Source organism: Eleutherodactylus coqui, chromosome 1, assembly GCF_035609145.1.
Source record: "Eleutherodactylus coqui strain aEleCoq1 chromosome 1, aEleCoq1.hap1, whole genome shotgun sequence".
Taxonomy (NCBI): domain Eukaryota; kingdom Metazoa; phylum Chordata; class Amphibia; order Anura; family Eleutherodactylidae; genus Eleutherodactylus; species Eleutherodactylus coqui.
In genome coordinates this window covers 142572811-142590430 of record NC_089837.1, presented here as the reverse complement: position 1 = coordinate 142590430, position 17620 = coordinate 142572811, and the positions used below count along the sequence as shown (strand labels likewise).

The 17620-nt window shown below is 42.1% G+C and overlaps 1 protein-coding gene across 1 annotated transcript in view; it reads right to left on the bottom strand.

The window, feature by feature from the left end:
• NAALADL2 (N-acetylated alpha-linked acidic dipeptidase like 2) overlaps nucleotides 1-17620 on the bottom strand; it is an 855965-nt gene that overhangs the window by 282232 nt on the left and 556113 nt on the right. Inside the window, 1 exon segment of the mRNA XM_066601349.1 lies at nucleotides 4325-4465. Within this exon segment, the coding sequence (XP_066457446.1) occupies nucleotides 4325-4465 (141 nt within the window).

Below are 17620 nucleotides of genomic sequence, written 5' to 3'. Positions count from 1 at the left end.
CTTACAAGTGACCCACTGCTTACAGCGAAGTGGGACAACAAAAAGGAGGTCTATATGCTCTTGACTGTTTGAAGCCACCACACCTCAGCATGCTTGTGAGATGCCAGACTTCAAAGAAGTTCCAGCTGTAAAGTGTATTCCTGAGAGATGCATGCGAGATGCCAGACTTCAAAGAAGTTCCAGCTGCAAAGTATATTCCTGAAAGTGGTGCCAGAAGATGGCAGCCCTAAGATGTAACTAATCTCCTATTATCACTAATATATATATATATATATATATATATATATATATATATATATATATATATATATATCAGTGATAATAAATAGTGATAATAAATTTATGCAAAATCTTTAAGTGCATGTGGGTAAAAAATACTGCATAGTAAGAATAATTTCAAATAAAGAAGTGTCTGTAGTTTATTTTTATCAGTCACCAAAATGCAAAGTGAATGAGCAAAACAAAAAAACAATATTTGATGTGATCATCATTTGCCTTCAAAACAGCATCAATTTTGCATTTAAACTTGCATTTAACCGTATCTGCACTTCCACCAGGAAGAAGTGCAGAGCCAGTTAAAAAAAATTATTATTGACAAATCGTCGGGCCCAGATGGAATACACCCATGGGTTCTAAGGGAACTAAGTGATGCGATAGACAGATCACTAGAGAAGAGCGAGCATACTCGTCCGAGCTTGATGCTCGTTCGAGTATTAGGGTGCTCGAGATGCTCGTTACTCGAGACGAGCACCACGCGGCACTCGTCTCGATTAAACGAGCACTGACCATTGAATTCAATGGAGCCGGCAATACAGCCGGCTCCATTGAAAGCAATGGGCTGCCGGCAATCTCAGGATGAATTTTCGGGAAGGGCTTAAAAATATAAGCCCTTACCTGAAAATCATCCTAAAATGTGTAAAGATAAAGAAAAAAAAAATATGTCAGCATAAAGATCGTTCTCCTCTGCCATAGCTGTAACAGCTGTGGCAGAGAAGAACGATGTTAGCCCATTGAATTCAATGGAGCCGGCAATACAGCCGGCCCCATTGAAAGCAATGGGCTGCCGGCGAGCACGGGATGAATTTTCGGGAAGGGCTTAAAAATATAAGCCCTTACCTGAAAATCATCCTAAAATGTGTAAAAAAAAAAAAAAGGTATACTCACCTTTCCGCTGCAGCCGGAGTTCAGCCGCGTCTGGCCGGCAGTTCTCCTGAACTGCTCTGAATAGTATTCAGCAGCCGGGGATTTAAAATCCCCGCCTGCTGAATGAGCTGCCTCTGATTGGTCACAGCCTCACCAATCAGAGGCAGCTCTCACTCACAGCCATTCATGAATTCATGAATGGGTGAGTGCTGCCTCTGATTGGCTTAGCGCAGGGACCAATCAGGGGCAGCTCTCAGCTGTCAATCAGAGGCAGCACTCACTCGCCCATTCACGAATTCATGAATGGGTGTGAGTGAGAGCTGCCTCTGATTGGTGAGGCTGTGACCAATCAGAGGCAGCTCATTCAGCAGGCGGGGATTTTAAATAGGAGTGAGCTGAGGACAGAATCACATATAAGCAATGGTTTGGTATAACACTTACTTGGAAGGAGGGGGGTATGATGCACAAATGCCCCCTCCTCAGAGTGTCCTCCACAGGGTATAGAACTATGCTCCAGGGTACATAGTATTGATCAGAATATTTTAATCAAATGAAACTTTTAATCAGGCAACGCGTTTCGGTGCAAGGTAAAGCACCTTTCTCAAGCCATACAGATAAAACAAATATGCAGTGCATACATTTATACATGATAAAAGAAAAAGACATACCCTTCACATGCTCGTCAGTGCCGTGTTTCCGGCGTCCTGGAGGGTAGGCGTACATTGATGACGTCAAAAGCGTCATGCAATATAGAGGGGCGGTGCTCTATGACGGATGCAACGTCTCCGTGTGTTATAATCCCCTAGTGGGACTTCCTTAAAACTAAATTAAACTTGTCCTGGTGAGTATATCATCAAATATCTAGTTTAGTGTTGAAAAAACCCCACAGCAGTGCCGGCGCTATCCGGTCGCCAAGTGGTGGGGGTGGAGTCTCATGACGCGTTCCGCGTCATTGTACCACCTGATCTGCCTCTTACGACAGTGCCGAGGGAGGGTGGTGGGGTTTCATGACGTGTCAAGTCACCTGATCATGCAGCACACCCCTCTGATGACTTTAGACCTTATAGGAAGGCTGCATTTTAACGGAACAGATGTATTTAGATGCAAATCGCATCCCTCGGCCGCTTAGATATTCAAGTAGGGGCCAAACAATGATACTATGGGATCAAATAATAATAACTCACGTAAAAAGAGGAGTGTATATTGAAACATCATTAGGACCTATAATTAGTCAGTGACGCCTATTTAAGGTGTCGTCAAACCTTGTATTCTAAACTAACAGGCAGCTTTCTGTTGCCATGGTACCTATCGTATAGTGCCGGCCATGTGATTCTGTCAATTGAAAGAATAATGGCATGATAGTATGATTACTATATTCCTAATAATATCTATGCTTGGAAATCTATTATAATACCCATTTATGAATAATTATAGTATATATGATAAATAGATCTATGTATATATATATACATATATATAAATGAATGAAGTTATATAATTAAAAGTGTATACATAATCGCTGAACAATGGGAAATACAGAGGCACATGCATAATTACTGAATAACTGATGTTCTCATAATACTGAATTTTCTAAATGTATAATAACACGTCCCCTAACAATTTCATTTAAACGGAAAATAATAATATACAGATAGTCCCCGACTTGCGAACATTCGAGTTACGAATTTCGCAAGATACGAACTATCTGTCCTGCACAGTATGATGTAATGCTATGGCATTACATCATACTGTGCAGGGACCGGAGAGGCTTCTATCAAGCCTGATAGAAGCCTGTCCGGTCACATCGCGGTTGCTAGGCAGCCGGGGGCCTTCTGAAAGGCCCTAGGGCTGTCTATGCAGAGCGCCTAGCAAGCCGTGCGCTTGATAGGCGCTCTGCATAGGCAGCCCTGGGGCCTTTCAGGAGCTCCCCGGCTGCCTAGCAACCACACAGCGTCCCGCGATCTCATCGTGGGACGCTGTACGGGCCCCCTGAATGTCGGGTGCAGGCTGTTTCTTACAGCGGGCACCCGGCGGCAGCAGTTCCGACGAGCCGTGCCGCTCGTCAGAACTGTTAACACTTTAAATACCGCTGTCAGAGCGGTATTTAAAGTGTTAACAGTTCCGACAAGCGCCACGGCTCGTCGGAACTGCTGCCGCCGGGTGCCCGATGTAAGAACAGCCGGCACCCGACGTTGTATGGAGCGGGATCCACCCGCGATCCCCTCCATACAACCATTTGTTCGACTTGCGAACAAAACGGACTTGCGAACGGGCTCCCGGAACGGAACCCGTTCGCAAGTCGGGGACTATCTGTATATATAAATATATAAATAATGTAGAATATCTCTCTAAAATAATCTAAAAACGCATATGATCCATATATAAAATTTCTTAAAAAGGGGCCCTGACACTGATTATATCTTCTCTAAGACTTCATTGAGGCCATTAGGCGTTAATGTTTTTAATTTAAAAATCCAGTACATTTCTCTGGTTTTTAAACGTATAGCTGAACCCATTTTTATCTTTTCCAGTGGTGTAACTCTGAGGCCCGAAGGGTCCTTATCGTGTTTCTCTAGGAAATGTCTTGACACGCTATGTTTCAAAAAGCCCTTGAGAATGTTGCAGCGATGCTTATTAAGACGGATGCGTAAGGGGTTTGTAGTGCGACCTATATACCTGAGGCCACAGGGGCATTCAAGAAGATATATAATATAGGAGCTACTACAATTCAAAAAGGAACTAATCTTGTATGGGGGTTTGTCTGGATTAATCAGAATTTCTTTTCTCGCATGCGTGATGGACTAACCAACAATTGTTGGAAATGTTTAGATGCAGCTATTGCAGCTCAAGGCTGGTCACACCAGATATTGAAAGCAAAGATTCACATACTTTTGCCACTCACAGACAAATAATATTAGATACTTTCCCACAATAAATAAATAAATGACCAAGTCTAATATTTTTAACTCCTTTGTTTGATTTGGTTTTCTTTATATACTCTTAGGACTTGTGTGAAAACCTGATGTGGTTTTAAGTCTAATACAAGCAAAAATCTGGAAAACTCTGAAGGTTTCATGAACTTTCAAGCACCACTGTACATATGTATATTGCACGCATTCAGTTTGCATCAGCCTATTTTGCCTTAGCATTCAAAATTGAACTAAAAACTTGAATCCATTACCTGTTTCAGGGACTTTAATAGGAAGACACTGATCTGCACTTGTAGTCTCTGTCCAAGTAAATAATTTTCTCAGAAATGATACAGTTACAGGCTGTACCAGCAATGATGTCACATTGGGTTTAATTTCCCAAGAGTTTCCATCTAAATAGAAGAAAAGCACATAAAAACATTTAAATCATGATAAATTCCCAGAAGGAGAAAAAGACATCTGTCTTCATGAGGAAATTGTTTGTTAACATAATGTGTAACCCCTTCTCTGCTAGATAATTCTTTGTTGCTCCCTGTTGTTGATATTCATTCTTACATTTTTAACCTCCCAAATTATATCTTATTTTTTGACAACAGATTGGGCCTTTTAATGGTGTTTTGAGGAATTTATTTTGGTATTATGCTAAATAATACAACTCTATGTGTATTTTTGCTGTTACTGTTATTATGATGCTGTTGCTATTATTATGATACTGTTACTATTATTATGGCAAGGTAAAAAAACAGGTTTATGTTTACACATATTCTTTTATTTTTCACCATGTTCCATGTCCACGTCCTGAAGGACTTCTGATTACTATTTCAAAGCCTTGACCAGAAATTGCATGTATTTTTATTGCAATGAAGTAGGGTACATGTTATGTCCTTGACAAAATGGTAAAATGTCACCTAAAATTGACCTTATACACACAATGGTTTTGTTGCCCATTCCAGCATTGTGCAGGTCTATGATCGTGTCCCGGACATCGTTAGAAAGCTCTTTGGTATCACCCATGTTGTAGAGGTTAGAGTCTGACTGATTAATTGAGTCTGTGGACAGGAGTCTTTTATACAGGTGACCATTTATGTTCACTGTCTTTATTGCAGATAACAAGTTGATTAGGAACGTCTAACTGGTCTGGAGGAGCCTGAACTCTTAATGGATGGTAGGTAGAGATAAGCGAGCATACTCGTCCGAGCTTGATGCTCGTTCGAGTATTAGGGTGCTCGAGATGCTCGTTACTCGAGAAGAACACTACGCGGTACTCGTCTCGATTAAACAAGCACTGACCATTGAATTCAATGGAGCCGGCAATACAGCCGGCTCCATTGAAAGCAATGGGCTGCCGGCGAGCGCGGGATAAATTGTCGGGAAGGGCTTAAATATATAAGCCCTTCCCTGCAATTCATCCAGAAATGTGTAAAAATAAAAAAAATATATATACTCACCTGGTCCCGGCAGACGGAGTTCAGCGCGGCCGGTGGCAGTTCTCCTGAACTGCTCTGAACAGCTGTGGGTAGTATTCAGCAGCCGGGATTTAAAATCCCCGCCTGCTGAATGAGCTGCCCCTAATTGGTCACAGCCTGACCAATCAGAGGCAGCTCTCACTCACACACCCATTCATAAAATCATGAATGGGTGAGTGACTGCTGCCTCTCATTGGCTCAGCGCAGGGACCAATCTGATGTCGCAGAGGAGAACGATCTTTATGCTGACAGTGCGGGGGGGGGGGTCTCACTCTTGCCACTATTGTGGCTTAATAGTGGGACCTGGGAACTTGAGATGCAGCCCAACATGTAGCCCCTCGCCTGCCCTTTCCGTTTCTGTGTCGTTCCCATCACTTTCTTGAATTTCCCAGGTTTTCACAAATGAAAACCTTAGCGAGCATCGGCGATATACAAAAATGCTCGAGTCTCCCATTGACTTCAATGGGGTTTGTTACTCGAAACGAACTCTCAAGCATCACTGAAAGTTCGACTCGAGTAACGAGCACCCGAGCATTTTGGTGCTCGCTCATCTCTAATGGTAGGGGATCAAATACTTATTTATCTATGCAAAATGCAAATAAATATATATAATTTAGACAATGCAGTTTTCTGGATTTTTTGGGGATATTCTATCTCACTGTTAAAATTAACCTACCCTAAAAATTATAGACTGTTCATGTCTTTGACAGTTGGCAAACTTACAAAGTCAGCAATGGATCGAATACTTATTTCCTTCACTGTATGTGTGTCTATACTATAGTTTTTCTGAAACTTTATTTGCATTTTATAAGGTGCAGTACAATACTAGTGCTGAGAAACAGAGGTCCAGCATATTCATGAGCTGTGAGCTTTCCCATCCCCGCACACTACAGATTGGCAGCTTTCTCCCTGTTACTGTGCATAGGGAGAAAGCTGTCAAAGCTGTTCTTTTAATATGTTTGTAGGTGAAAACAATAAAAACTGCAGTTCAATCTTTCCAAGTGTGAAATAATGCACTTGAAAAGAAGCAATCTTCAGATTGAGTATTATATAGTCTGTTTTATATTATCCAGGACTTCAAAAGAGAAATATTTTGGGGTTGTGAGTTCTGACCGCTTCAAAATTAGTCAACACTATTTCCTGACAGCAGGAAAAACAACAGTAAAAAAGCTTGACAGCATCAAGTGTTGCAGAACAATTATGTCCTCTTTATTCCTCCCAGACGAACAAGTAGCAGCAACGTTTCTACTCAATGAGTCTTTGTCAAGCATAGAAAGGGAAAACAAGTCAAGTACTTGTCTACATAGCTTGAGGTATAACCCGAAGAAAAAGGAAGATTGTGATCCCACCTTCGGGAGCTCTAGTGAGACCACATTTGGAATATTTTGTTCAGTTCTGGAAAATATAGTATTTAAGATAAAATTTGCCCTTAGGCAACCTAAACATAAGAACAAGGAACCGCAATCTAAAATTAGTTGAGGAAAAGATCAGAATAAGTGTCAAAAAATATTATTTTGCTGAAAGAATAGTAGATGCTTGGAGCAAACTTCGGCTAGGTGTGGCTGAGAAATCAGCAGGAAGTGAATTCAAGCATGCCTAGGATAAGCATATATCTATCCTAAGAGAAAAATAAAAAGGAAATAATATAAGACAGATTAGATGGACCCTTTAGTCCTTTTCTGCTGTCAATGTTCAACTTATAAAACATGCACATGATAAGAGCAGTCTTATAGCGAAAACAGTAACAGCTTATAAATTATTAATTTTAGAAGTGAGTTGTTACTTCTCATTCATTGGGCAAGACATCAGTTATTCACAGTGAGGGCTCAGTCAGATGAGTGTTTTTGTGCGCACCTTTGCGAGCACAAAAGCGCATCTATTAGAACCAGTGGTTCCCCATGACACTGGTCAGATGTCCGTCTTTTACAGGTGCAAAATATGCACACCTGAAAAAGATAGGACATCCATGCCTCTCTTGCGCAGCCCAGACCCAACCGGTGCGCATAAAGAATCCCCACTGGGACTTCCCTCAGCAATGTCACAGTGTTCAGTGATGAGAGGACACCCAGAGGGGGTTAATGAATCCCCTGCCACAGTTGTCATCAGCTGTGGCAGAGGACCGCAATGCTTTCAATGGTAGTGGAGCTGTCATTGAATGACAGCTGAGCACGGCCTCTGATTGGTCATGGCGCTCAGCCAATCAGAGGCAGTGTTTTCCGGAGCCGGGGATTTTTAAATCCCCGGCCACCAGAATACAGAAGAAGAACTGCTGGGGAGCTGCAGAAAGAAGCCATGCCAGAGCGCTAGGTGATCTATTTTTTCTGTCAGCTTGGGCTTATTTTCAGGGAAGGGCTTACATTTCAAGCCCTTCCCCAAAAATCACTGTGGGGGTTGCCTGCAGCTCATTGCTTTCAAGGGTTCAGCTACAGCTGGTGACAGCTAAGGCATGGGGTTCTTTAACTCCCGCGGGGTGTCCCCTCATCACTGAACACTATGACACTTCTACAAGCACAGCTGCTTCTGGGGAACGGAGCATATGCACAGACCTTCGGTCACGCGCATTTTGCTAATCCGTGGAGCACTCGTCTGACTGAGTCCTAAGGACACAGTGGGTGGCATTTGCAAAATGGACCATTTTTAATATCAAACAGTTCTGTCTTTAGTTTTTTTAATGATAGAGCTACTTTAATGATTTCAAAGGTTTATGTCACTCAGTGAAGCCAATTAGAGTGACCAACTAAAACTCCTTTATTTATTATCTTCTAGATAAGTCTTAATATCACAGCTTCATATCACTTTAGTACTTAATTAGATGAAATTGTTTCAAGCTTATTTTCTTCAGACACAATGACAGTAAATGTAATGTAAAGGATGGACTTAATTAGAGTGGATAATTTTACTGCAAGAATTTTGAACTTTTTTCAACAGATTTAAAGAATATTAGAAGCATCTGTATAAACACATTAGCAAATGACAGCACACTGCAAGCTTTCCATAATAGAAGATAATATTTTCTATAAAAGATATAGTGAATTTAATAAGACAAGAAACTTTGTAGACATACTGTACAAGAATATTTAAAAAATCAGTAACGTTATATATATATATATATATATATATATATATATATACATTCAGGCAGACTTACTATTCAAAATGCAACAGTTTTGTGAAGCAAAATGCACCAAGAAACTACCTTACATGCTTTGCACCACTATGTGTTTGCAGACATTTTCAGACAATTTTTCTGACTTTTCTAAAAATGGGGCATGGCCTAAATTGCGCCAAAAATTATATAAAATTGCCTCAAACTAAGTCAACTAATAGGTGGTCTAAAGGTGGACTAGTCTTAAAAAATAAACAGATGTCATTCTATGATAGATCTAGCACAATTTAATATTGTCTACTCTAAGTTTGCACTATCTAACTTTTAGACAGTATTATTAAGTAAGCTCCATTGAGTTATTGTGTACTGACCCTAGATTCTAACCTGTTGAATAGTCCAGAATTACATTCTCAATACTGCTTGCTATTGCAAACAGTCCAAATATTGGTTGTCAAAAACAACTCTAGGGCCGTATGAACTCCATCTGTATGCTGTCCAATGTGCCAGACATGCAGATTACGCGTTCTATTCTCGTTCAAGACTCACACAAGATTAGGACGTGCAGCGATTTTATAAACTCGGACCATCGGTCCACGTAAAAAAATCACTCATTTGCATTAACCCATTCATACGAATAAATTATTTTCCTATCGGAGTTCCATTTAGCAGTCGGATGGAACTTGTACAGGTATATCGCCCATGCAAATAAGCTCTAACCAGGGTAAGTACCTTTAGTGCTGGGTAAATTGCTCAACCACTGGTGAACTCCGATTTTATTCCCAGATGCTTTCTGATTCTCCTCTTTTTTTAACAGCTGTTAAATGAAGAATTCAGACAACACAAGTGCACCAACTGGCATTTGAAATAGCATCAGTATCCTTAAATGTAAGTAAGCATTACCTAGGGTATTATATATTAGACCACTACCCCTTCGAGGCCTTGTGTACAATTGCACTTTTTATCTACATGGGGCACTCTCTAAAAGGTGATGTACATTGTTTTCATTCTGACTAGCACTTAACCTCTAGGTGAAGCACAGTAAAAGTAAGCTTTCTCTGACAGGCACTGTGCATAGGGGTAAACTGTGAAAGGTGTTTTATAATTATGTATTCTCTGGCAGGGGCACTGTATAGTACAATCTATGGATGTTATTGTATATTAGAGAACACTCTGAATGAAGTATTATATATGAATCAATATTTGCCAGTTATTGTGTATGGGGAAACTCTGGATATACCGTCGTCAATTGGGGGACTCTCTAGCTGGGCCAATAAATAAGTGAATACTTTCTAGCAAATATTCAATTAAGGGTTAATCTTTGGAGCAAACTTCTTTAATGGGCTTTCTACTTGGCATTGGTTAGTATGGATTAACATAGCTGTCATTGTTATGGGGATATCTTTTAGGGGCATGGCAGTTTGTGTTTTAATTGATTTATACATGTATGCACTGTCAGGGTGCAGTATGTGGAAATGTGCTGCCAAAAAGAGTAGAATAAAGATGCAGTTTACTATCTGTTTATTTTGAATTATGACGTTTATTTAAGTCAGATGCTTTATGTTTGTTTTCTTACTCAATTTAATGCCAAATAAATTTTAGTTTTGCATTTAAAAAAATAACAAAAACAGTTTGATCCTCATAAGATTAAAAATGGTCCATTACATTTTCTTGAAAAGTTGTTAAGTCTCAAATTATACTGATAAATGTGAACATACTTTGGGAATAGGAAATCAATTTTTAGCAAACTCAATGTCAGGTTTAACTGTGAAGCATGAAATTTAAAATCCTTTTGGATGTGCTTTACTATAATTTCCACAATCTCTTTTTGCTCACTTGTAGTAATGCATGATGATTTACCTTGAAAATAGTGAATTGTCATGAAATTATACTTTGAAATTACTACTTTTTAAAAATTATAATACAAGTGATAGTTGTAATTATGATATCCAATTGCAAAGCAAATTCATTTCAATTTTTTTTTAGCTAACTCTATTTGATTCTTGATTTCTGCATTAGGAACATCAGTAGCACCGATACTGTAAACTACTTGGTTTTTATCTCACATACTTCTATAGAGTAATTTATTACAACATCTTAATCACAATATGATAGAGCAATTAAAATTATACCTATATCTATGGTGTAAAGTACTGTGTATGACACAGTAGTTATGACATGTTCTTAAAGGTTGATTGATTTCCATTTCTAATGTTATTCATTAGAAGTTAGTTGGTACATTTTATTGCATAATATGATCCATAATATAATATGATAGCGTATGCAAGCATTTCGTATCTGCGGCTCCAGTGAAGACTTGTGTATTTTCCAAGTGACATATTGCTTACAGGCCTTGTTTAGTCTGATCTTGTATTTATCTGTTTCTCACTTCCCTCTGCACCCTTTTACTTGTTAACTTATAGAATTATAAAATCTAATTTTCTTATATGACATTCACCCAATTTTACATAAAATGTCTTTTAGTCTTGACTAGAGATGAGCGAACGTACTCGTCCGAGCTTGATGCTCGGGCGAATATTAGGGTGTTCGGGATGTTCGTTATTCGTAACGAACACCACACGATGTTCGGATGTTCGGGTTACTTTAACTTTCTTCCCTGAGAAATCTTTTCTATATGCGCTCAATGGGGCCGGCGGCAGCAGCGCCAACCCCATTGAGAACATATAGAAGACAAATCGTTCTTCTCTGCCACAGCTGTAACAGCTGTGACAGAGAAGAACGATGTTTGCCCATTGAATTCAATGGAACCGGCAATACAGCCGACTCCACTGAATGCAATGGGCTGCCGGCGATCGCGGGATGAATTGTCGGAAAGGGGTTAAATATATAAGCCCTTTCCTGCAATTCATCCAGAAATGTGTAAAAATAAAAAAAATATATATACTCACCTGGTGCCCGCAGACGGAGTTCAGCGCGGCAGGCTGCAGTTCTCCTGAACTGCTCTGAACAGCTGTGAGTAGTATTCAGCAGCCGGGGATTTAAAATCCCCGCCTGCTGAATAAGATGCCTCTGATTGGTCACAGCCTGACCAATCAGAGGCCAGCCCTCACTCACACCCATTCATGAATTCATGAATGGGTGAGTGAGGGCTGCCTCTGATTGGCTCAGGGGCAGGAGAGCTGCCCCTGAGCCAATCAGAGGCAGCCCTCACTCACCCATTCATGAATTCATGAATGGGTGTGAGTGAGGGCTGGCCTCTGATTGGTCAGGCTGTGACCAATCAGAGGCATCTTATTCAGCAGGCGGGGATTTTAAATCCCCGGCTGCTGAATACTACTCACAGCTGTTCAGAGCAGTTCAGGAGAACTGCAGCCTGCCGCGCTGAACTCCGTCTGCGGGCACCAGGTGAGTATATATATATTTTTTATTTTTACACATTTCTGGATGAATTGCAGGAAAGGGCTTATATATTTAACCCCTTTCCGACAATTCATCCCGCGATCGCCGGCAGCCCATTGCATTCAGTGGAGTCGGCTGTATTGACGGCTCCACTGAATTCAATGGGCTAACATCGTCCCTATCCGTTGCTGTGTCGTTCCCATCATTTTCTTGAATTGCCAAGATTTTCACACATGAAAACCTTAGCGAGCATCGGCGAAATACAAAAATGTTCCGGTCGCCCATTGACTTCAATGGGGTTCGTTATTCGAAACGAACACCCGAACATCGCGGGAAGTTCGTTTCGAATAACGCGAACCCGAACATTTTGGTGTTCGCTCATCTTTAGTCTTGACCTTATAAAAAACTATTTTCAATATAAGTATAAAGCTGGTATTTTTGTGCAATTCTAAAGGAAATAATTTGACACAGTTGTAAAAATTTACAATTGAAAATATGCTAGTTTTCTGGGGCAAACTGAACTGGAAAACCATCTTACATGCTTTACACCACATTTATGATGTGTTTGAGACAGTTTTAGCCACTTTTCTTGTCAAGTCCAAAAGAGATGTGGCTTCCTGGGATAGGAGCAGGGTTTAGTTTAAAAGGGAGTTGTGTGCCAAATGTGACTTTTTACATCAAAAATGTGCCACATTTCTGGTGCAAACGTTTTTGTAAGATTATGCCATTTGGTGGTATTAACGTAGACTAGACTGTCTAAAGAGGCACCAGATTTATCATCTACCAGAAGGCACTGTGATAAATTTGACACATTTAAAAATTACCTGCACTTTTAGTTTGGAGTGCTACTGCTCCATAGGCAGTTTTTTGCTCCTTCGAAAGCTGAAAACGGACGCACAAATTGCTATATATATAGGACTGTCTTCAGCTACTGGTAAGAGCTGAAAACAGCCGATAGAGCAGGAGCGCTCTAAAGTGAAAGTGCAGGTATTCTTTAAAGACTGTCTAACTTTGCACTGTCTGTTAGGGAGTATTAGTAAATTTGCCCCACTATGTAATCACTTGCATAATTTTAAGAAAATCTATAATATCTACAATCTTTGGTTTCATATTATTATACAGTCTATGATTAGTGGAATAATTGGTTCATGCCGATATCAGGCAGATTTCACGAAAATCATTGTGAATAAGGACGATGGATTCTGATACCCATTAAAGTCAATAGCAGTAAAAATTGGGAGTACAATTGGTCAAAATAGTGTACAGTGATGTAGGGATCAATGGTAGCACAGTCACTTAAAACTAAAGAAGGCATACAGAGGGTCTATTAGATCAAAACATTTATCAAGGAAGATAGCCGGTGTGCTGATTTTAAAAGTAATGTTATATAATTGTATATTCTACAAGGAGAAATTCTGCTAGATGAAAACTACACTCAAGCATGTGCATGCTCCAAGGAACAGCTATAGAGCTACCAAAGATTTAGTTATGCGAGACAGCGAGTCTACTGCTTGTTTAAAAGCAATGTCATAAGGTTTGCAAAGGAAAAATGTGTCCAGGTGAACAGAACAGCCAAGCATGGACCTACTCCAAGGAAAACCTGTAAAGCTACAGCTGTTTCTTGTACTTTAGAAACTTTTTATTTTGGGAGAAGGAGTAAAAGAAGGAAACATGGTGGAAGCAGGAGAATAAGAGCAGCAGCAGTTCAACCAACCAGCAGTAACAGCACCTTGAAGGTAGAGCATGCTTCTCGTGGAAACATGAGAGCTAGTTTTGCTTTAAGGAACAAGCCTTAGGTTTGGATATGGCTTTAAAGAGAGCAAGACAATTTGGAAGATTTAACAATAATAATTTATTTAAATTAAGTGATAATGGAGTGTAGTGACGAATAATTGTCCTTCTTTTGTAAATTATATATATATATATATATATATATATATACCCAAATGATAAAGGTTGGAGCTAACATCACATCACAAAGTATAAAGATAGCAAATTACATCACATCATTATCTATATATAAAGATTACAACTTACACCACATCACTGGAAGGTAGCATCATTTGACTCATAAATCAGCAACTGGGGAAGCCTACTTTAATTCCGCGCCAAGACAGAGAAATTCTCCAGGAAATTGGATCAAGTAGAGCGTCCCATAATTTGTCTGAATTGCTTCTGTCTTAGTTCCAGAAAGTTAAACTTTTATAATATCTTAGTAAAGAATGCCTACCCATAAGACAAAGGGGCTAACGCTATGTCTAAGTACATCTACGCAAGAGCTGACATATTCTTGGACCCTCATGGATAAGTGCTGCATGTTAAAAATATGGCTAATTACAAAATGACAAGAGAAGAGATCATTGCCTTGTAAAAACAACCAAAAGGATACAAAAAGATAGCAAAGGCACTGAATCATACTCACCTACAGAATAGAGAGAACGTTATTTATGCTCTATTGTATGCAGCCAAAACTTTACATGCAAAAATAAAATTGGCTAATACGCTGTTTTTTCAATTCACCCTATAAATAATTAATTAGCTATGTGCACCCCGAAATGGTGGCATTGAAAATAAAAATAACAGCTTCTCATATGACTGCAACACCAGAAAAATAAAAAATAATGGTTTCACTTCTTGATGAAATGGCTTATGCATATGAATCCTTATTTGTTAATAATGAACAAACATAAGGCATTTAAACTAATACAGCATTCTTTGGGGTATGTACTTTGTGTCATCATACTGTACTTACAAAACTCAGGATTAGAGATGAGCGAATGTACTCGTCCGAGCTTGATACTCGTTCGAGTATTAGCGTGTTCAAGATGCTCGTTACTCGAGACGAGTACCACGCGATGTTCGAGTTACTTTCACTTTCATCTCTGAGACGTTAGCACGCTTTTCTGGCCAATAGAAAGACAGGGAAGGCATTACAACTTCCCCCTGCGACATTCAAGCCCTATACCACCCCCCTGCAATGAGTGGCTGGCGAGATCAGGTGTCACCCGAGTATATAAATCGGCCCCTCCCGTGGCTCGCCACAGATGCATTCTGACAGAGATCAGGGAAAGTGCTGCTGATGCCGGAGCTGCTATAGGGAGAGTGTTAGGATTGATTTTAGGCTTCAAGAACCCCAACGGTCCTTCTTAGGGCCACATCTGACCGTGTGCAGTACTGTTGAGGCTGCTTTTTGCAGTGTTGCACATTTTTTATTTTTTTCTATATCAGCCGTGCAGAGCATTGCGTCCAGAGCATTGCGTTCTGCAGTAATTTTACATAGTCCACGGCTAGTAGTGGCGGTGAGGCAGGGACAGTGAAAGACATATTGAGTCTATATAGGCAGTGGGCTTTTCCAAAACAATTTGGGAAAAAAAATCTATTTGGGCTGCCTGTGACCGTCCTGACTGTACTGCGTCTCTGCTGGGGGTATTTGTCCTAATTCATACGCAGCCAGCTAAGTGTTACAGCAGGCTTGCGCAAAATTCTTTCCTGGCTCTGCGTTGCCTCTTACATCACCGCAGTCATCCTGTCCAGAGTGAAACAGTCTGCAGTAATTTTACATAGTCCACGGCCAGTAGTGGTGGTGAGGCAGGGACAGTGAAAGACATATCCAGTCTATATAGGCAGTGGGCTTTTCCCAAAAAATTTTGGGGAAAAAATCTATTTGGGCTGCCTGTGACCGTCCTGACTGTACTGCGTCTCTGCTGGGGGTAGTTGTCCTAATTCATACACAGCCAGCTAAGTGTTACAGCAGGCTTGCGCAAAATTCTTTCCTGCCTCTGCTGTGCGTTCCGTAAGCGAAGTCAGCCTCCAACCACAGGCCAATAAGCGGCACATTTAATTACAGCGTTCTGTTTCTGCACTACTGGTAATACAGCATGCTGAGGGGTAGGGGTAGGCCTAGAGGACGTGGACGCGGGCGAGGACGCGGAGGCCCAAGTCAGGGTGTGGGCACAGGCCGAGCTCCTGATCCAGGTGTATCGCAGCCGACTGCTGCGGGATTAGGAGAGAGGCACGTTTCTGGCGTCTCCACATTCATCTCACAATTAATGGGTCCACGCGGTAGACCTTTATTAGAAAATGAGCAGTGTGAGCAGGTCCTGTCGTGGATGGCAGAAAGTGCATCCAGCAATCTATCGACCACCCAGAATTCTGCGCCGTCCACTGCTGCAACTCTGAATCCTCTGGCTGCTGCTCCTCCTTCCTCCCAGCCTCCTCACTCCATTACAATGACACATTATGAGGAGCAGGCAGACTCCCAGGAACTGTTCTCGGGCCCCTGCCCAGAATGGGCAGCAATGGTTCCGAATCCTCTCCCACTGGAGGAGTTTTTCGTGACCGATGCCCAACCTTTGGAAAGTTCCCGGGGTCCGGGGGATGAGGCTGGGGACTTCCGGCAACTGTCTCAAGAGCTTTCAGTGGGTGAGGAGGACGATGACGATGAGACACAGTTGTCTATCACTCAGGTAGTAGTAATTGGAGTAAGTCCGAGGGAGGAGCGCACAGAGGATTCGGAGGAAGAGCAGCAGGATGATGAGGTGACTGACCCCACCTGGTTTGCTACGCCTACTGAGGAGAGTCTTCAGAGGGGGAGGCAAGTGCAGCAGCAGGGTAGGTTGGAAGAGGCAGTGCGGTGGCCAGGGGTAGAGGCAGGGCCAGACCAAATAATCCACCAACTGTTTCCCAAAGCGCCCCCTCGCGCCATGCCACCCTGCAGAGGCCGAGGTGCTTAAAGGTCTGGCAGTTTTTCACTGAGAGTGCACACGAACGACGAACAGTGGTGTGCAACCTGTGTCGCGCCAAGATCAGCCATGGAGCCACCACCACCAGCCTCACCACCACCAGCATGCGCAGACATATGATGGCCAAGCACCCCACAAGGTGGGACGAAGGCCGTTCACCGTCTCCGGTTTGCACCGCTGCCTCTCCCCCTGTGCCCCAACCTGCCACTGAGATCCAACCCCCCTCTCAGGACACAGGCACTACCGTCTCCTGGCCTGCACCCACACCCTCACCTCCGCTGTCCTCGGCCCCATCCAGCAATGTCTGTCAGCGCACCGTCCAGCCGTCGCTAGCGCAACTGTTGGAGCGCAAGCGCAAGTACGCCGCCACGCACCCGCAAGCTCAAGCGTTAAACGTGCACATAGCCAAATTTATCAGCCTGGAGATGCTGCCGTATAGGGTTGTGGAAACGGAGGCTTTCAAAGGTATGATGGCGGCGGCGGCCCCGCGCTACTCAGTTCCCAGTTGCCACTACTTTTCCCGATGTGCCGTCCCAGCCCTGCACGACCACGTCTCCCGCAACATTGTACGCGCCCTCACCAATGCGGTTACTGCCAAGGTCCACTTAACAACAGACACGTGGACAAGCACAGGCGGGCAGGGCCACTATATCTCCCTGACAGCACATTGGGTGAATTTAGTGGAGGCTGGGACAGAGTCAGAGCCTGGGACCGCTCACGTCCTACCCACCCCCAGAATTGCGGGCCCCAGCTCGGTGGTGGTATCTGCGGCGGTGTATGCTTCCTCCACTAAACCACCCTCCTCCTACGCAACCTCTGTCTCGCAATCAAGATGTGTCAGCAGCAGCACGTCGCCAGCAGTCGGTGTCGCGCAGC